This window comes from Ipomoea nil, unplaced genomic scaffold, assembly GCF_001879475.1.
Source record: "Ipomoea nil cultivar Tokyo-kokei standard unplaced genomic scaffold, Asagao_1.1 scaffold3231, whole genome shotgun sequence".
Taxonomy (NCBI): Eukaryota; Viridiplantae; Streptophyta; class Magnoliopsida; order Solanales; family Convolvulaceae; genus Ipomoea; species Ipomoea nil.
Window position 1 is genome coordinate 81,676 of NW_017619659.1, and position 22,210 is coordinate 103,885.

Consider the following 22,210-nt stretch of genomic DNA (forward strand, 5'->3'; position numbering starts at 1 on the left):
TGTTACGGAGTATTATTTTCATTTTATATATACTGTAGTTTCATTTCAGCACAACTACAGTATCATTTTGATATAACTGCAGTTTCATTTGATAATATAAAAATAATACGTGAGGCAGTGTTGGTTTAAATACACTGTAGTGTCACTCCGTTAACACCAATATCGCGTTGTTTTTTTACTTAAAAAAACCGACACTGTTTTAATGTGCTGTGCATAATCGCGGTCCACGATATAACGACTGATTGATTGCATCACTGTAGAGACTGGGCTCTTGAAATTTGTCTGGGCTTGGATCTATTCCAACAAGCCCAACAGCTTTTCACCGCCTAAATCTGTATTCGGCAAGCATTCCGTTCCTTCACCCGATTATCTGAAGTGATAATGGCGTCTACAATTACCCTTCCGGTGTTTGGTTCTTCTCCGACCCAGCGACAAGATCGCACCTTTACGCCGTCCGGCCCAGCGACGAGGACTTTCCTTCCTTACAAGGTATCCTTCTCCGGTGGCGCCCTGGACCCTGCTTTACCTGCTAGAAAGCTCCGGTCTTTAATAGGTTACTCTTCACATACCGAGCCTGTGAGTTATCATTACACCCTTGTATTCATTATCTTTCTGTCTGTTCTGGCTCTCATTTTCACATAAACAAGCATTATTAGAAAATTATATGTCCCTTCAGTTATATTCAAGAATTCCATTATCTTTCTGTTTGTTCTGTTCCTCATTTGCTTTTTACTAAAATAAAAAATAAAAATTACTACATAAAATGATGGGGATTTAACAATCCATTTCTAATGTGCCCCATATTACCTGTATAATTATACCCCGAATGCCCACAGTATAGACAATGCTTCTTAGTAGTTTGGTGTAGGGCTCGAAGTTAGGCAGGTTCGATTTACCATGGGGCTAGTTCGATTGACCTATCAGGGTTAATGAAAATCCTTGGGTGGGGACCTGAGGACTGACGGAGCGACTTGTGATTTACCTCCTCTAGCGGCTCTTGGGCAGGGGTTCTGGAGGCTTAGAATTAGTCTGGTATAAACTGGAAACCTAATGCATCAGGAAAAAAAAAAGCTTCATAGTGGAATGGAAATTTGGTGTATCAAGTACCTAGTGGAGCACTAAGATGGGATGGTCACTAATTCACTATAAGAAAGTGGTTAACTTTACATGGCTCTTACTTGTCTGAATGTTGTGTGCTAATACTATTCATACTGAGGCATTGAGAGGAAATTGTGGATTTGTGGTTGCTATGGATCACCTTTGCCGAAGTGTTGGTTGCTTAGATTCGCTTGGTTAGTTGGTCTGTGGTGCATTTGAGTTGTCTTTGGTGAAAATAGGATTGAAACCCAGTAATCAGGTGCTCCCTTTGGGCAGTTAACTTGGCTCTCTTGCGAGTCTACTTGTCTAGTTTGAGCAAAAGATCTGATTCTGAGTCTTTGGGCATCAATTTGCAATCACCAGACTATTTATATGTAGTGAATACTGAGCACTTTGGCTATAGGTTTGGATTATTTTGCCATAAATGGTATATTTCATATGTGGAAGCTTTATGATACTTGAGTGAGTTGCACGGGAAGTATTTGCTTCTGAAGAACTTCGAGTTGCCTGCTTTTCTATTCTGGGATTTAAGAGTGTTTGAGCTGTATAGCATTTCGATACTGGGACAAAGAGTAGTTGAGCTCATATCTTTTCTATACTGGAATTGATGAGTGGTTGAGCTGCATAGCTTTTCTATACTGGGAATGAAGAGTGATTTTGCTGCATAGCTTCTCTATATTGCTGACAAATATATCATATATAATTTGTCTTGGTTATGTGTACTTGTTTGCTCAACTTTTTACGAGGAAGAGCATTTCAAAGTGATTAAATCCTCAAAACAGTACAGAACTCCACCTGAGAGAGTTCTTCACCAATTCTTTTACTGTGTTTTTGTGGTGTTTCTTGTTATGCTAACCTTAGATGATTCTTGAAGTCAACATTTTCATGATTGATTCCAGAAGACGTAACGGCCCACTTAAGCACTGCTATAAGTGGTCTTGCTTTGTGGTATGAGGCAAAACGCCACATCAAATACAATTATCATTATTAATCTATTTTCTTTCTTTATCATTTATTGATTATACGTCTTTTCCCTTCTATAGCGGATGAATGACCTTAGGAAACCTCTTTGGACAATCAAGTATCCCACTTGGTTCTTTTCTTAGTTAAGTGCTTTAGCTGTGAAAAGAAGTTAAAACTATGCCCAAATTTAGAAGTGGCTCCAACTATTTTTGGGTCAAATGCAACATCACGAGATTATTTATTGGTTTCTTTCATCTTAATGTCAACTTTCTATTTGATATTTTCGTTTTTCCTGTTGATCCTCCTAAACTCCCCCGGAAAGACGACCACTTAACTCACTATTTGATCTGTAGGTAAGCCTACATTCCGGGAACTCCCATTTTCTTCGAAGGGTTTTGGTGCATTCCCTGACTCCTCAAGTCGAGAGTTCCAGTGAAACCAAATCTGAGACAACGTTCGAGCCAGAATATCTCGATCCACCTAAAGAGACTCTGAATATTGGGGTTTTAGAAGTCAAAACGTCGTCCAAGCCAGCTAGGACATCGAAGAAGGGAAGGAACCCCAAACTTCTCAACAGCCTTGCTTCTCAAAGGACCACAACGCTAGATTATTCGCAGATTCTCAAGTATCCCATCGTCACCGAGGCTGGAATGAAAAATATTCTACAGAAAAACACCCTGGTTTTTGCTGTCGACAAGCGTGCTGACAAGACAATCATAAAGGATTCTGCCTCGAAGATATTCAAGATTAAGATCAAGAAGGTAAACACGTCGATCCTGCCTGATGGAACCAAGAAAGCATTCCTTATATTGGCACCAGATCAAAGTGCAGTGGATGTGGCTAAAAGAATTAAAGTCATTTAGAACAAAAATGGGTTCTTTGCTTCTTCACCTGAGTTTGTATCAAAATGTTAATTCTTCCTTGCACACAAGTGAAATCTAGATCCTGATTGACTGCTCATCCTAGAAAAAAACCCTTGGTTTCCCTTGAATGATTTGGAGTTTTTTGTTATGATCTTTCCTGTAAATCTAAAATATGATCACACCCCAATCTTGAACCCGCCACTACTTGTCTTTCTGGTTGATGAGGAAAACTCGCAACCACTATATGAAGGTGTGCAATGGGTAAAACCCGCCTGTGACTCTAGTTGATAAAGAACCACAAGGTGGTAAACCAGCCTATGTTACCTATAGTTGCTGACGAGTTCAAACTAAGAATGTCATTAGACTGCTCTTGCTGGAAAAACAGTCTGCCCAACTTAGCCCACGGCTACTAGCAAAGTAAAACTATTAACTATTAATTTTTTTTTTATCCTGGTCAATCAGTTGGGCTATATCTCGGGACAATTGTACCATGCCTTAAACCTAATCCTGTGATGTAGCCTTGATGTTGAACACCTTAGGCACGAAACAATGCTCCAATACTACATGCACTTCCATTTCTTACTCCCAATTTATACTCTCTCTCACAAGTTTTTGATGTAGACACATTTTCTGTGACCCACATGATGAAAATAGCCAATCTTTGTTTGCCATGTCATGAAGTACAAGTGAGGGAGTAGAATTTGAGAGTACATATAATAGAACTCTTTCTATAAAGACAGTGATCTAAGAGGATTTAGCTTTCTGTCACTGTATACAGTATATCTTGAGTCACTCACGACAGGAATTCAAGAAGACATCAATGATCAATGAAGATGATAGGGGGAGAGTGTCCTAGTTTTAAAGAAGACCATTATCTTGAAATCCAAAGGTTTAAAGGAACCACACAGAGAAGGGCACTTGCAGATTGTGTTTGTGCGTTAGGTCGGGGAAAGTTGAAAAACTATTGCCACGAATGGAGTAGTAAATTGCAATGAAAGTGACAAGTGACCACACCTCCAGTCTCCTTACTGAAGTGACTACCTCCAAAGGCGTCATTCATGTCTTTTGCTTTTACGTACATACTTTAATCATCATCTACTTATTTTATTTTTCCACGTTATCTGATACTCTATTACTGTATGACTCATTCAAATTCAATTCATGTTGCACCGGCAGAGTTTAAAACTCTAAGACTAATTAAGCTAGATTCAATTTGTGTTATGCTTGCAGAGTTTGACTCTTACTTAGGAAAATGTATGGAAATGCATGGCGTACAGTTGTACACATACAAATATGTGAGAATAATCCGAACTTTTCGTTGGGGGAAAGCCTGGTTGGTCTAGAGCCGTATACTAATTCGGATTTTATTCAGGTTGCACTTGCAGAGTTTAAAGCCATGAGACTAATTCAAATTTAGTTCGTGTTACGCTTGCAGAGTTTGACTTTACTCAGAGAAGGCATGAGACACACATACAAATATGCGAGATTAATATGGATTATTAATTAGGGGAAGCGACTATGAGATTAGTTTGGATTTAGTTTGCGTCGAGTTTGTAGAGTTTCACTCTTACTCAAAAGGGTTGGGGTACACATACAAAATTGTGAATTAATTTGGATCCAAATTTAGACCACGTCACACATATAGGTCCGTTTACTAACAGAAAACTGTTCTCTATTTTCTGTTTTCTAATTTTCAGTTTTCATTCTCTGTTTTCTGTTTAGAAAACTTGTTTACTAATAGAAAACTGTTCTCTGTCTTCTGTTTTTTAATTTATCAAATTTCACCTAAAATTTAGTATAGATAATATTAATATTTTTTTGAGCTAATACTTAATTTTTTTTATTTTTTTTTTGGATATATTCATATGAATGACATGTATATGAATATATAACTTTTACTTTGAATTCTAATATATGTGAGATTTCAATATGCGATATCTGGACCGAACTTGTATTATGATGTAACATAATTAAAAATATTCGAACTAATAATCTATTGAGTTCAATCAAAATCTAAAACATTATATAGAGTTTAATTCTTAATTTTGATAATTTGATAATGTAAATACTGTCTAACTTTAAAGTGTAAGCAAATAAGTTTTGTTTAAATAAGTAAAGTAAGTAGAAAAGATAGAAGATAGTGATAAGTAAAATAAGATGATGATGAATATAGTTATAGTAATGTGGTTATAGACTTATAGTGACATATAACTAAATAGATGATAGATGATTCTGTTTTCCATTTCGAAAACAGTTTTTAAGTATGTTCCAGTTTTCCAGAAATTGTTTTCAGTTTTCAAAATGGAAAACTGTGTTAGTAAACATGTTTTCTGTTTTCTATTTTTCAATTTCTGGAAATTTTCAGAAATTTACAGTTAGTAAACGGTCCCATAGAGTTTGACTTTTAATAAGGAAAAGTTTGGGTACACACAACAAAATTCTGAGATTAATTTAGATTCAGTCTAGATCATGCTTGTATGGTTTTACTTACTTGAAAAACGTCCAACTCAAAACTCTATAACTTAATAAATACATACAAATCATGTCATTAAACCTTACACTTAAATTAACAACTTGCTTACCATTTTCATAGAAAAAAACAATTTGATTACCAAATATCTTAGACTGCTGGGTTATATACTTATATGCTTCACCAAATTTCATCCCAATACAGTGGTGGACCTGGCATACATACTCAAGCAATCACCCCACACATGGTGCCCCCATATCTACTTTGTGTTGTTGCCACGGTTGCTTTTCTTACGATTGATAAAATCGACTTTAAATTTATTAAGATATGATATGATGTGATCATCATAATTCATATATATGGGTTAGGTTCCCGTGCGAATAGTGTTTCACGTGCGGTCACACACCATTAGATATGTATAAATGCATCACAAAGTATTTGAAAATGCACCATTAGGTGTGGTGAATTTTTTGGTGTGGGGTATATTTGTGCATTTCATTCTGGTGCATTTTTTATACATACCTAATGGTGCAATCCGCACTGACCGCACGGGAAGCCCTATCTTCATTTGAACCAGTATATATATATATATATATATATATATATATATATATATATATATATATATATATAGAGAGAGAGAGAGAGAGAGAGAGAGAGAGAGAGAGAGAGAGAGAGGGATGACATGCATAAATTGAAAGGTGCATATATTAGGGATGGATATAGTGTGGAGACGGAGGTGGTTAAAGGTTGAAAGAGCAAGAGAGCGTGAAACACGTCTTTGTGTTGGCTTTTGAAAGTTAAGGATATGATTCCTCTAACTTTGGACAGCCATCAACTTAAACTAAAGAATATATATATATATATGTGTGTCTGTGTCTACTAATTAATAATAATAATACTCTACGTACAATGCTACTTTGAAAAGTATAGCAACGGTATGCGCCGTCGTGGCTTTATCAACTTAGAGGTGAAGAAAGGTAGAGAGTGATGGTCACTGACACTTTTGTAGGGGACGGCTTAATTCATGGCTTAGCTTCCACCCAAAGTGTAAAGGAGATGGCACATGTTCAATATTGAGGAAAATATCTTTGAGTTGTCATATTTTGACTTTAAATTAATTCTATTTTTTATCTTTTAATTATTGTATTTTTTTTTTAAATGATAAGTAAATTATTAATGTAACTATAAGGTTGGAGATTGGAATCTTATAAAGAATGTGTCATGTTAAAGAGTTCTGATTGAGTTTTCTCATAAATAAGAATTAAACTCTGTATGTGCGACTTCGCCGACTTGAGCTGAATGCGGAATAATCTTACAATTGTAAGGATTTTAAATGCTTTATATGCAAAATAAAATCATCTAGATTTGGTATTTCAGCTTTGAAAACACCACTTTTAATTTGTTTCAAATATAGTATGTATTTGGTCTCATTTCATGAGTTCGGTTAAACAAGGTTTTACTTATATTATTTATAATTCAAGTTTTTGTAATGTTTAGTTTAGTGTTGGTAAATGAAATTTATATATTTCATTGTATGGTTGGGGTTTGAAGATGTTTGAGATCCCTCCAACTTCTATTTAGAATATATATATTCTTCTAGAGGACTGGATAGAAAGAAACCCCAACTCTTCCTGGCCAAGCTAAGGCGTCTTGTTTACTTATAATATTATTTAAAAAGAAGAAAAAAAAAAAACTCAACTCTACTCAAATAAATCTAGAGAGTATTAACTTTTCAATTCAAATTTATATTACTAAGTGTTAAAATCAAGGGCTTACCACTTATGACAAAAGTTATAGCTAGTAGTGAATGTGTAACTTTATTTCGAAAGTATCTATAAGGTCCCTGTACTATAGTGTTTTGTTCAATTTAGTCCTTCTACTTTAATTTTGTTCATATTAGTCCCTACACTTTAAGAATTGAAACAATTAAGGACAATAGCTGATGTGGACAAATATTTATGTATTTATTTTGGACATATTAATTTAATATATTGGTGGTAAAAATAATTAATTTTAAATATTTATAAAATAATATATGAGTTGGCATGTAAGTATGAGGACGTGACAGAGATAATGTTAGCGCTACATAAGCTATTGTCCTTAATTGTTTCACTTTTAAAGTACAGGGACTAAATTGAACAAAATTAAGGTAGAATGACTAAATTGAACAAAATATTATAGTACAAGGACCTCATAGTTACTTTTACCGTATTGGGTGCTAGACTTGACCTTGTTAAGCCATTACCGTCTTCTGCCCAACAATCCTCCAATCCTCCAATCCTCGGGTGCTAAATTTGGCCATTACCAACCTCCACCCAACAATTCCCCTTTCCCACTCGTGACCTGCCTCTGATAGCAATTGTTATGATCAAGTGGTTACCACTTACACCAAAAGCTATAGCTAATAGCGAAGACGCAACTACATGTTAGGATCAAGCATTTACCAACTATGTCAAAAGTTATAACTAGTAGCGAATGATAACTTTATATTTTCTTATAGACTATCATTACGTTTTCGAGACGTTGGGTGCTGGACTTTGCTCTTTACCGACTTTCATCCAACAATTCCTCCAACCACTGGGTGCTAGACTTGGCCTTTACCGGCCTCCACTCAAAAATTAGTTAGATCCTAAAGCTACAACAAACAAATTAAAACATTCAATTCTAGACAACAACTTGTGTCCTTAAACAAATCAAGAAAGTGAAGTTAAATTGATAAATAAGATCAATTACACCTTAAACAAATCAAGAAAGTGAAGTTAAATTGATAATTAAAATTTCCTTTCAAAAAAAATTGATAATTAAAATTAATTACAGCCTTCCATCTAAGATTATTTAATCCCCATTAAAAGAAATTTAATAGAACACGCCATGTCGCCATTGGCCCTCACCTCCTTTACAAATCGAGTTATACACTTATACTTATGCGCAACTTCATTCAAATTGATCTGAGTTATTAATTAGACAATTACAAAATTTTAAGTTTGACAAGTTTATTGACCTTTTTTGGTTTAAGCTAATTATTAACGACCTAAGTTAATTTATTTCATTCTGATCATTTGTCAATTAAGATCATAATGTAAACTTTACCTAGTGCACACCTTCGTATAGTGGATTGTGATCTTTCTATAAATCAAAGAGTACAGTTATGCTATACTTACACTTATTTTTTATTATTTGCTAATATGTCACACTTTGATTGATTTGACAAAAAAAAATTAATTTTTTTCCCTTGAAGAATATAACAAACATTTTTTAAAAAAAAATTCAGGAGGTAAAGTGATACAACGCTGAGGTTGTATGGATTGCTCTTCTTTGAGTCAAGAGCTAAATTGTACGCCAGAAAAGGAGGAATTAGAGATATGACACTGTGACAGCTCAACTCCAAATGACGATACTTCGAGGGATAGTCTAACTCCAGCAAAGAGAGATAAGGGAATAGAATGTCACTAGACAATTCAATAATAAGCGAATTCAATAATATATTCTTCACTTCCTTTCTTCAAATACATATGTATCTATTTATACAGGATAATAAAAGTACCCATTACTTTTAAAGTGCTTGTAAACTACCCAAGAAAGTAGTCATCCCAATACAATAACAATAATATTATTTGCAGCAATATTGCACCATGGTTGTATCATAAAGGAAACACCCAAAGAAACTTAGGTAGTCCTTAGCTTGCAGGTTCACACAAATCCTTCATGGTCAACTGACATCTACATTGTCATTAAGCGATACCAGAATCAACTCCGTCAGAAATTATTCAAAAACTCAAATATCATTTTCTTTGCTAGACAAATGATTTTGCAAAATAATCAGTAGTCGTGTTTATTCTCAATAGACACGTATTACCTGGACCTTCTGTTGTCACCCCATAATTCCTGATAGACATGTAACAATAATTTTATTACATAAAAATAAACTTATATCATTTTCCTTTATAACCCCTCCTAGTCTCCTTTAAATTAAGTCTAACTTGGCCTATAGCAGTTAGCCGGCTGCTCCAAAACCTCTGCCTATATAAATGTAAATTATATTATTCCAAACTCCCACTTGTGCAATCCGGTCGTCTTCGGTTGTTGGCATGTCAATTTTTGGGTAAGAGGACTATGGATATTATTACTCCAGCACATTGTTTCTTGAAACTTCCAAAACGAAAATAATAATAATAATAATAATAATAATAATAATAATAATAATAATAATAATAATAATAATTGTTATTATTATTATTATTATTATTATTATTATTATTATTATTATTATTATTATAAAAAGTATTAAAGTTATATATGCTGATAAGTTTTGAATTTCTAGTTAACAAGGTAGACTTTTAGATAAATGATTGATTTTGTAAATGAATCTTATAAAGTTTGTAAAGTATTTGCACAAAATAATTGGCATTCTGTAGAGAACATGCCGCAATACATGAGAGTATCATAAAATGTGTAAGATATCGATAAAAAATTAAAACATATATATACAAGGCTACAAGGTAGGACTGTTGAGTGGAGGGCAAGTACGCATAGTCCCTGTTTGGTAACAGCTTATCAGTTAATTTTGTCTTATTTGATCATTATTAATTGTTTGATTTGATTAAACATTCAATATAAGTGTTTGATTAATTAGTTTTTTGTAACAGTTTATTGTTTTAAAACGCTAAAATTCAAAAAGCTGCTCAAAGCAGTATTTTCGATCAATTTTTTGAGAAAGTCATTTTGCATGCAATTAGCTATCAGCTAACAGTTACTTTACCAAACATCATTCTACAATCATCTAATGCTATCAACTACTCAAACCCACTAACACAATCAACTAACAACTAACAGTTATTTACCAAACACCTCATAGTCTAACATCTTAGGTCACTATTGTTGCACATTCAAAATGTAACATTGACTTTTATGCATGATATAAAAAAAAAAATAGTATTACATATTTGTTACTAGTTATACTTTAGCTTTTTGCATAAATAGATATTTTGTATATGTTATATAATATTTAGAATTTGCATATTATGCAAGAAAAATATGCAAGCCACCTAATTAATAAAATAATATTGACTATTCTTCGTTTTATAAATATACATCAATTATAGAAAAATATATATAAGCATAAGTGCAAGCATTACTTGACAAGTACTTCTATTGTTTCTTATAATAATTTTCATGATTTTAACATCAAGTGATAGAGACAACATAATTATGGTATTATTAAACTTCACCTATTCTGATCTATAAGCAAACAAATTATTTGTGTCAATTCTAATAATATCATTAAAAACAAATTTTCAAAACGATAATGTTTATAAAACCAAATAATGAATAACTCTAATTTAGTAAGTCATCACAGCAAATTATAATTATAATACTTTTTTATATAAAACATTCAATATCCTATTGTGAATTTGTGAGACGATTAATCAATATTTTGGTCAAGCTCCATCAATTTGGATTTTGACTCGGGAGAAAAAAACCTTGATCCATAACTCCCCTTTGTATTAACATACCAAATACAACACTTTCAAATTACAAACAAAGTCTAATCACTGTACTAACATGAAAATATTACAACTGTGTGTTCACTGTACCTCAATTCCCATTTACCACGTTTGTGTTCACTGTTCCTTAATTTCTAGAGTTAATTGAATGATTGTCAAAGAAGAATTGAACATGTTGATTATGTTGCGTCTCTCGTTAGCTTACCAAAAATCGTGCATCACGTTTTCTATATAGAAGGGTTCGAGTAAGAACAAGTTCATTGAAAAAATGTGAGGACTAATATGATCTGTCCATTTGAGTAGATCAATTGTTGAGGTTGTTGAAAAATAGTAATTATAAAACCGTTCCCTATGTTTTTTTTTACTACAACCTCTCACCATTAATTAACCTTGATGTCAGGCGGTTGAGATCAATTATTATTTTTTTATAGGAGGAGATTGTTCTCATTTAAACCCAACCATATATATACACACATACATATCATGCACCACCACAAGCAAATGCGCACACATATGTACTATAGTACAAACACATATATATCACATGAATACAAAGTGCACAATAGGTCACAATGAGGTGCACACATGACGAAAACCCAGAAGCGATGACCGACAATATAATGTAAATGCATACCAACGGAGGCCACAACGCACACCAGTATATTACCTGCGAAAACTACACACACACACACACACACACACACACACACACACACACACACACACACACACACACACACACACACACACACACACACACACACACACACACACACACACATATATATATATATATATATATATATATATATATATATGTTAATCACATATATAGACAATATTATACTCAAACGATAGACAATTAAAAAAAATTTAAAAATGAACTTGAGTCCGAGATTGAATAAAATAGACGTAGAAAAAGAAAAATTCAAAGCAAGATGGAGAAAGAATTTCAACGATGAATAAGAGTACACATTAACAAAGAAATCCAAAGCTACCATAAATTTCTTTCCTAAAATTATTCACAACAGGCAACAACCATATAAAATACTATACATATTTAAAACAAGCGTGAATAATACCTTCATTTACCGCTATGAAAATTACCGAAATTAAAAAATAAAATAAAAATAATAAAATCATAGCCACACACATCCTCTAAATGGAAAGTTTAGATTTATCCATAATTTTTATGTGAGAGGTGTTTATATATATATATATATATATATATATATATATATATTAGCGCTCAGGCAGGGGCGGCGGTGCGGCACGGGTTTCAGAAATACACCAACAGTGTTAACAACATGCACAAACAGTGTAAGGAATACACCACAATGAAAGGCAAAAAAAACAAAAAAAAAAAACAAAAAAAAAAAACAAAAAAAAAAAAACAAAAAATACACAATACACCCAAAAAATACATCATATAACTCACCATCCCCTAATTGTGTATTTCCTAACATTGTATGATGCTTTTACTCACATCTAATGATGTGTTTTTGGTGATGCGTACCTAATTTGTGTGTGTTTTTGTGGTGTATTTCCTAACGTTGATGGTGTATAATTGTTCAACTATTGATGACTCCGCACCTGAACTTAACTCTCTCTCTCTCTCTCTCTCTCTCTCTATATATATATATATATATATATATATATATATATATATATATATATATATATATATATATATATATATGTATGTATGTATGTATGTATGTATATATGTATGTATGTATGTATGTATGTATGTATGTATGTATGATGAAATTAAATAAATCATGTGTGAAGGGACACTTACGTAAAACATGCGGATAAATGTAAATATGGTACAGATCAACGACTCTAAAAAATCTACACTACTAATTTATAAAAATGTGTGCTCAAATGTTAAAATTGCACACTCAAAGGCACTAAAATGTGCATTCGAACATCAAAATTGTACACTCAAAAGTACAAAATTGTAAACTCTGATCTAAGTCACAAAAATGTACACTTATATATATAATTTTGTTTTATTTGTATGGAACATTCCTCTTTAGTTTTTAGGTAATGAGATAACGTAACTCATAGGTACTACTATAGTGTATGTATGGGGGGAAATTCACTACTATGTAATAGCTCACAAAGTATATAGAAAGGTTAGGTTGCACAAGAAAAATCTTCACATACAAGAATTATGTTCTACCAACTTGAGCACATCTTTTACTGTTCCTCTTGAATTTTAATTTGTCATGATGGTACATATTATAATTTTTTTTAAAAAAAAAAATCAAGCGAAACTAAATAATAATGATTACGCATTCAAAAAAAAAAATAATAATGATTACAAATATCTTAGTTAAAACGACTTTTTTTTTAGGACTACTAACTCTGTTACAATGTAGTATCTGTTCATAATCATTTTCTCAACCTGTTGAAGCACAAAGAGCCAATAGAGCCAATAGTCCACAACCACTTTCTCAACCTACTGAAGCACAAAAATCCAATAGTCCACCCCCACTACCACTTTCTCAACCTACTGGAGTACAAAGAGCTAGCCAATAGTCCATCTTCACTGAGGCTCGAACTCACAACCTCCCACGTAGGAGAAGAGCTTAGTGACAGTAATTAAAAAGACGTAATTTCATCTGAAAGAGTACTATGCGTTATGATATACTGAGACTATTCATTCCAAATATATTACAGGTATAAAACGTTATAGATCTCTCAAACCAAACAAATTTGGTTCGAAGTAACACTTTAGACTGTATTTTAGAATTAATAATTGAGTTCTTATTTCTTTAATTACATAGTGGGGAATATCCCTGCAGCAAATCAGAATACTTAACCAACTTGCACAATAAACTACTACAATAATTAACAATCAATTTCTTTATTTATTTTGTGGGTTATTTAATCAATACTTTTGAAAAGGAAATATAAATGGGAGTGACATGTGAAACCTGTTTTGGTATGGGCTGATTGGACTGCACATTTTTATATTTTTCACAAAATTAATAATTGATATATACATTTCACAATATATATTTTTTTACATTAAAGTTGCCATCTTGTTTCGTACTTGATCCCAAACCACCCAAGTGCTCAAAAGAAAAAGTTGGGTATCATATCTGTGCTTGCTTGTTCTACATCGGAAGGAACAAATTCGCCGTCCTTGTTTAGTTTTCTTTTACATTATACATTAATACATTTCATTTTCCTCTATACGTCATGCATAATGATAATTAATTAAATATAGTAAATATTATTTACATGTTATATCACATCCCGGGAGACGTAATTACAAATAATTCGTTCTTAGAGTAACTCTAACCAAGTTAATTAGATTATTGACTTGGTAATTATAAAATTCTATGTTCAATCCTCCGTCAAAGTGATCTGTTAAAATTTTTGATTTGAACTGATAACTGATAAGTTACATTTAGTTTACTTTATTGTAGTTCTTTGATGACTAGAGTCATAAAATGTGAAACTGTAGTTATAAGGTTGAGTTAAAAAGGGTTTGAAATTATATAAGGGTTGATCGAATGGCAGACGTGCACGGACGGAAGGTTAGCAAATAGAAAGTTAGAAACTAGGGAGCGTAAACGGCGTACTAACGAATCGTTAACTGTGTAGTAACGTAGGAAATAATGATAGTAAGAGCTCTTTTGACGAGAATAATGAAAAGCATTTGGGAGAAGAAGAGAATAATGAAAGCATATATACAGGGACCGTTACGAAATATAACGTTAAAACGACAAAAGAAAAAACAAAAGGAGAAAAAAACGTTATTATTATCATTATATGCTAGTAGTAGACTAGTAGTACTAATCACAAAACCAAACTGCAGATATAGACGCATCTTTACATACTAGTGATCAACGGCTCTGATTTATCTTGAGACTCTGAGAAAACCCCAAAAAAAAAAAAAGAAAAGAAAAGATTGTCCTGGTTTAAAAATCAACCTGGGAAGATCGAGCTAGCTAGGATGTTTGGTGTATTGAATCTACAGGGGACGACGACGGCAAAGAGAACGGTTAATGAGTTCTCTGATCTTAGATAAATGGCATATATAATAATATAATATAAATGCTTGTGTTTTAAGCAGTGATCTGATCTGATAGATATTTTTAATGATATGATATGATGATTATTAATTGGTGGTCATCTGGTAATTAATGATTGTGGCCTTTGTTCGACGTTGTTGTTGTGGTTGTTATTATTGAATCCCCATGCAGAGAGAGAGAGCTGGTGCTGGAGTTGTCGGACGAGGAGGACCTGTCGAATGTCCCAGAGTCTCTGCCGGAGCAGCGTCGACTCGGCGCGGAGGCGTTCGTTGTCGGACTGGACGAGGTGGGAGTGGTGGGAGACAAACCGGAACCGGTTCATTAGTTCACGGTTCTCTACTCGCAGCCGGTTCACTTGGTTCCTCAAGTTCTCCAGGTGTTTTTGTTTTCGCATACGCGACCGCCGGGCCGACTCGCGGTTCGAGATCATGCGCCTGCGCTTGCGCTCGTCCTGGTTCGGGTCGTCCATACCGGACTCGGAGATGGGTCTGGCTCTCTTCCGGCTTGGTTCGTCGGAACCGGAGTTTGAGTTAGCCGGGGCCGGGGTCGGGTTCGAGTTTGAGTTATCAGACTCAGAACCAGAGTTTGAAATAACCGGTTCTGGTTCTTGAACGGGTGAAAGAACCGGTTGAGGGAAATCATCAAAGGCGGATTCCGGGAAATCCCAGGAAGTGAAACCGCCTTCGAAAGGCGGTAATGGGTTTGACAAAAAGGGGTCAAAGGACATGTTGGTCGCCGGAAAAGTGGACAGCATGACCGGAAATTTAGCTAGTGGGCGGGGAGGAAGATCGGAGAGGGAAAGGGAGGGAACGGAGTGGTAGAGGGCAGTATTTAAGGGCGATTACGCATATCATGGTGGTGGTCCACCGGGGGTAGTTTTGTCTTTACACAACAACTTTTGAGTCAGTTGGCACTAGCATAGTGGGGCCCAGTTTGGCTCTAAAATTATAAAAACATGAGGGACAAATTAAATCATCAATATATGTTCACTGTAACATCACTTCAATCTTTTCTTATAGGAATATGATAACAATCATTCAAACAAGTAAATTGTGATACTACTCTATAAGATCATTCTTTATCAGTTTTCTTTTTTTCTTTTAGTTCTAACATTATTCTATAATTTGCAGAAGAATTTTTTTTCAATTATTTCCTTTCTACATTACCTTTAGGGGGCGTTTGGTTCAGGTTATATAACATAACCAAGGGAATGTGACATTCCAAAGCTCACATTCTTATGTTTGGTTCATATTATCTTAGGGAATCTAACATTCCCAAGGAATGTCACATTCCCTCCACATAGGATTTTGAAGGGAATGTGATTCCCTTCAATTTCTTAGGTTATCTAAGATAACCTTGGTTATGTTGGTTTATAGTGTGTGTATAAAAGATAACCTTAAACCAAACATGATTATATTACATACATCAATTTTAACCAAACACAGGAATCTAAGATTCCCAGCAATCTAACATTCCCAGCAATCTAACATTCCCTAGGTAATCTGACATTCCGTGAACCAAACGACCCCTTACTTCTTGTTTTGGAAGAATTCATTCTGAAATAACTTGGAATAATCCTCTATAGTGGATGCTCTAAGTCTACAATATTTGTCCCGCTTAATTAACATGTACTCTTTAGAAAACTCACAGTTATTATTTGACATCGTGCATACTAAAAACTTTATTTTTATGCAATAATTCACAAACTATATATAAGAGGAAGATAGTTGATTAGATAGGATAATAGGGCAGATGCTTGGACTTGGCTCAAGTATTCGCCCACTCATCAATAGGGATAAGGGAAAAAGGAATCAGAGAAATATTAGTGTGACCTAGCGATTATGAAGTTAATGTTATTTGTCTTGTATTTTGTGTTCATTTCCTATTTATGAAGATTTGAATGTCAGGGTTGCTCTTTTAAATTTATGCAGTGTTTAAAGTTTGATTTTCTTGATGTGTTGGTTTGCTCTCGACTGCTCCAGTCGAAATTCTATAAAAATTTTAATAAAAATCAAATTTATGACTTTTGAGTACGAAAATTAAATTTCACTCATTTAACCACTCCTTTCAAGACTTTATTTACATTTTTAAGCACTTAGGTAAGTTGTTGTCTTCCATAGGCACTATATTATATGCTTTTGTAGTGTATTGTTATCTTGTAGACAGTATTATTTGCTCCGTTGAAATTACTGAACATTGCATTAATGTTAACCCACTGTTTTTTCCCATTCAATTCATCAGCTCCATGTTTATTAGTTTATAATTAAGGACATAAACGTTCAATATAATTAAGAGAGTAGTAATTATAAAATTCCCTCTAATATTTACCTTGGAGTGTGCACAAATCAATGAAACTTTGATTAACTACTGACTGAACCATCCAATAACTGTTTGCTAACTGTTTTTAATGGAAATATATTGATTTAATCAATGGTTAAAGATTTTTAAAATTTTTGGATAACAGTTATACTTTGGTTTAAATTGGTCACTTAACTGAATTGTGTATACATATATATGTTTTAATTTTTTTTTTATAAATCATAAATAATATTATTATACTAGTTTTTAAATTTTTTAATCACTTATATATTAAAATAATATTTATTTTGTGGTGTGAAATTATTAAATATTTTTTATTTATAAATTTCAAGGAGTTTTAAATTTGACTAAAAAATTTCGATTAATTCATTAACTAAAAAGCTTCAATTTAGTTATTACAGAGTACAATTTAGAAACAAGAAATTTAGTTCTTTTTGAGTCAATTAAAATTTTGATTCTTTTGTTTCAAAAAAAAAATAATTCTTTGAATTAAAAAGAAGTAAATCTGCTAATGACTTTATAGATGGTCTAGTGGTACGAAGTGGCTGTCCCGAATAAGAGGTTACGGAGTTGATCATAGTGAAAATAGTATTAACTCTTTGTGCTTCAATAGGTTAAGAAAGTAACTACAAATAGATAATACATTTAATTGATGAAAAAATATCGAACAATCTACGCTAAATGATTACTAAAAACAGATTTTCTCTAGTCAAATTAGGATAAGTGTGGGGTAATACAAATTAGGACAGATGTTAAGTAAAGTTAATAGTTATCACTATAAAGTGTAAACTGTTTATAAAGTTTATGACGGAGGGCTAGTGGTCCAAAATGAATGCATTTATTTTTAGTTTTTTAAATTGAATTACCTCGATCAACTTTAATTATTATTATATTTTTAATAAAGATCAAACGAATGCTTAGCCAGGAAGAAACAAAACATGGGAATTTAGTGGCAGCTCTCTACAGCCCGAACGTGTAGAATGGGGACAGAGAAGAAAGGTCTAAAATATATATGGAGTCAGTTTCATGTTGGACTAATTCATATGAAGTTTTGACGGATGGCAATTTATCCCGTTCTTGACGAAAATTTTTGATCCTTGCTTTAACAAAAATGGGATTGAATTTTTTATTTATTTATTTTTTTTTGAAGAATGGAGACGACGAAAATTTTTTATCCTTGCTTTAAACAAAAATGGGATTGAATTTTTTTTTTTTTTGAAGAAGAAGAAGAATGGAGACAAAAACGGAGACAAAAAATATATGTAATTTTCCATTGGAGACGGGGACGGAATAGTCCTCCCCGTCCCGCTCCGTTCTCGAATAATTATTATAATTATAATAAATAAATAAATAAATAAATAAATATGTGTGTGTGTGTGTGTGGGCACGACCTAATGTGAACCAGCGCCCAAAAGAGGAATCAAGAGCGCATGACAGCCGCCCACGTGTCCAGATCAACGAATCAGATATAATTTTTAAAAAATGACGTAGTGGTATTTTGTAAATAACTCGAACTTTGGTGCAAGTAAATGTGTTATAAGTGTAAGTAGATGGTGCACATTTGCAAGCTAAAAGTGTAAGTAAAATCACGTAATATTGCACCTATTTTCACTTACAAGTGCAAGTGATTTTACTTGGTTAACATTCGTGCATCTAGTTGCAACTACTTATAACGTTAGGTGCACTTAGTATTGATGCTCAGTGTAAATTTTACTTGCATCTGTAATACATTTTACATGCACTTGTAATACATTTACTTGCACTTAGCTGCACTATAACTGCTACTTGCACTTGTAATACATTTTTCTCAGGGACGGAGCCAGAAATTCGGTTGAGGGGGGGGGGGGGCGAAGAAGTACAGACAGATTCAGAAATTTTTTCCAGTAAAGACGAAATATTAAAACAAAAGAGATAATTTAAAAAACAAACAAATTACCTAAGAAATATAGTTGTAAATATTGTTGGATATGAGCGAAAAATAAAACACATTATAAGAAACTGTAAAACTATGTTAATACTAGGTTTCAAACACTTAACCTTTATTATTACTAAACATGTGCTTTGCCAACTAATCCAACTCATTTCTTATTAATATTTAATAATTTTTTTATACTAATACTAAAATTTGTACTATATATACATATATACATACAAAATTATATATGGGGTGGGGTGGGGTGGGTGAAGAGGGGGGGGGGGCAGCTGCCCCCTTGCTCCCCCCCCCCCCCCCTTTGACTGTCCATGATTTTACTTGCACTTCGATGTTCAATTATTTACGAAAATATCACTGTATTTAAAAAAAAAATCAGCATTTCTCATCTGTTATATCTGGACACGTGGACGGATGGCATGCGTCCTCATTTCACTCTTGGACGGACAGTTCACACCTGAACGCACTTATATATATACTAGTTTTTTACGCGCATTGCGCGATTAGGATAATGCTCAATGCTTTTTTGTTAAATAAGTACTTTAAAGTATATTAAGGCAGGATTATATTGAAATTGTTCATGCATAGATAATTGAAGGTTGAATTTGCGTATTTAAATAGGTAATTATTCTCCCAAAGGTTGAGTCCCCAACCCCAAGGGCCCCCCACACTCCGACCCGACAGAGCATTGTGGGAAGTTGTAAATCACGGTGACTTAATGGTTCAGCAGACAGGGCCAAATGCTGATACGCACAAGGAATCTGTCCACTTTGGACATAATTCCCGCACTGCCGCCGCTGAGGTTCAAACCTTGGTCTCTTCTCCCAAATACTACCCACTAAACCATTGAGCTAAGCCCGTGCGAGTTGAATAGGTAATTCTAAGTTTACAAATGCAAGATAATATAGTCAAGATTGATTATAATTGTCAATAAAATAATTGTATAGGTATAGTTGAAACCAAATACGGGACATAAGGGAGAACAAATAAAAATTAGGGCATAAAATATTAAATATATACTAATATTGTTTGAGGAGATTCCGACATTAGGATTTGTGGTTAAGTTCTATTAATACTTTAATATTAGAATTAGATTATTGGTGTAGTTATAATTCTATATTAGACTTTAATATTAGAATTAGACTAACGGTGAATTAACGGAAAAGTTAAATGGATAATCATATAAATAAGGATAAATTAGAAAATCTTAAAAGAAAAAAATTAAAACCTGAACAATATGAACCATTCATTTGATTTAATAATTTGGCCGGTCATTTTTTCTACCCTATGTTAATAATTAAATAAATTCGCTGATCAAATCCGCTAACGCTAACCGTTAACTGCTGATTGTCAAACAAGGACATTGCGAGGTAGTTATCACTTCAATTTGTTGTGTGATTTGAATACTCTCTTTGTCACAAAATCTTTCAAGTAGTTAATATGGTTGGCTTTATTAATTATATATTTTTTAATTTTTTCATGGTATTAATAAAATACTTGGTAAATAAATATATAGCATTATTTTGTATTATAACTTTGATATTTAATTAGAAAAATAGTGCACAAAAAAGATAATAGATAATGTAGTGAATATAATCAATTGATGAATTTGAATGTAAAAATTTTTACATTTAAGAAAAATTAAGACAAATAACTAATGAAAATATTTTTTTTAATTAATTTATTGATAATTAATAATTTTTTACACTGAATAAAGACATTGTAAGGACAATGTAGCGAATATAATCAATTAATAAATTTGAATATAAAGAATTTTTATATTGAAGAAAAATAAAGACAATATAACTAATAAAATTATTTCTCTTATTTAATTTATTGATAATGAATAATTTTTTTTTTTTTGAATAAAGGCATTGTGGACACATAATTCTAAATTAAAGAAATGCATATGTATTATTTTTTGTTGTAACTACTAAATTATTATTTATATAATTTAATAAAAGTAAAATAGAGTACTAATTATGCCAAGTTTGATTGGGATGGGGTTTGAACCTAAGACTTTTTTTTTTTTTATTGAAATCAATGAGTAAGTTAACGGTAAACTAACGGCAATTCTTAAAATTTTAACGGAATTAGTAACGGTGTGTGGGTACTTTAGGAAATTTTAGTGTAAAATTTAAATCTGATCAATCTTTTAATCAATCTGAGTCATTCATTTGATTAAAATCCGTGACCGCCATTTTTTCTACCCATTATAGGCATAACTCTCTTGGGCTCAGTGAAGAGATTAGTCACTGTGTTCGATGGTGGAAACTCTGGATACACCTAAAAAAATACTGTACACTATGGCCATGTTTGATAAAATAGTTAATCAATTAGTCAATTTTGGCTTATTTGACCAATATTAGCTGTTTGACTTGGTTAAAAAATAAATATGAGTATTTGACTATTTGATTAATTAGATTTTTGTAACAACTTATTAATCCAAAATGCTAATTAAAATTCAAAAAAAAAATTGCTTGAAGTAGCTTTTTTGATAAACTTTTTGAAAAAGTCATTTTGCATGTAATCAGTTATCAGTTAATATATAATTTATTATAAATATTTTTCTATAATCAACTAATGTTATCAACTAGTCAAATTCACTAACCAATCAGCTAACAAATATTTACCAAACACCCCTATACCGCTCAAGCATTGGTTGGCCATGACGATCACGATATGTGCCCGCTCTGATGTGACTTTAGATTAAGCAACGGCTGAATAAACATCTTGATTCTTGAAGACGAAAACCGTAGTTTGACAAATCACCCCTCAACCGTGAAGTACGTGCACAAAAGGGTTGGACTAGGCTAGTATGCGTGATATGTACTGCGTATATTCTCATCATACGCATATCTTAAAGAAAAAAAAAAAAAAAAATCCTAGTGGATCGTGATATTTATTTTTTATTTTTCTCATTAAATGCCAAATACTTCTTTAAATACTCCTTTAAACTATACAAGATATGTAAATGGTGGATGAGGAAATGTAATTAAGATTAGGGA

The 22,210-nt window shown here is 32.8% G+C and overlaps 2 protein-coding genes across 2 annotated transcripts; one reads left to right on the plus strand and one right to left on the minus strand.

Moving 5' to 3' along the window:
• The first annotated feature begins 315 nt into the window (after positions 1 to 315).
• On the plus strand, positions 316 to 3,072 carry LOC109168935 (60S ribosomal protein L23A-like). The gene is made up of 2 exons (XM_019317801.1): positions 316 to 576; positions 2,415 to 3,072. The coding sequence occupies exons 1-2, from the start codon at positions 382 to 384 to the stop codon at positions 2,922 to 2,924; spliced, it is 705 nt and encodes a 234-aa protein (XP_019173346.1). The 5' UTR covers positions 316 to 381; the 3' UTR covers positions 2,925 to 3,072.
• An 11,978-nt stretch (positions 3,073 to 15,050) lies between these two features.
• LOC109168883 (bZIP transcription factor 11-like) lies at positions 15,051 to 15,680 on the minus strand. The gene has a single exon (XM_019317738.1). It carries the CDS (start codon positions 15,678 to 15,680, stop codon positions 15,051 to 15,053), a length of 630 nt encoding a protein of 209 aa, XP_019173283.1.
• Between the last annotated feature and the right edge of the window lie 6,530 nt (positions 15,681 to 22,210).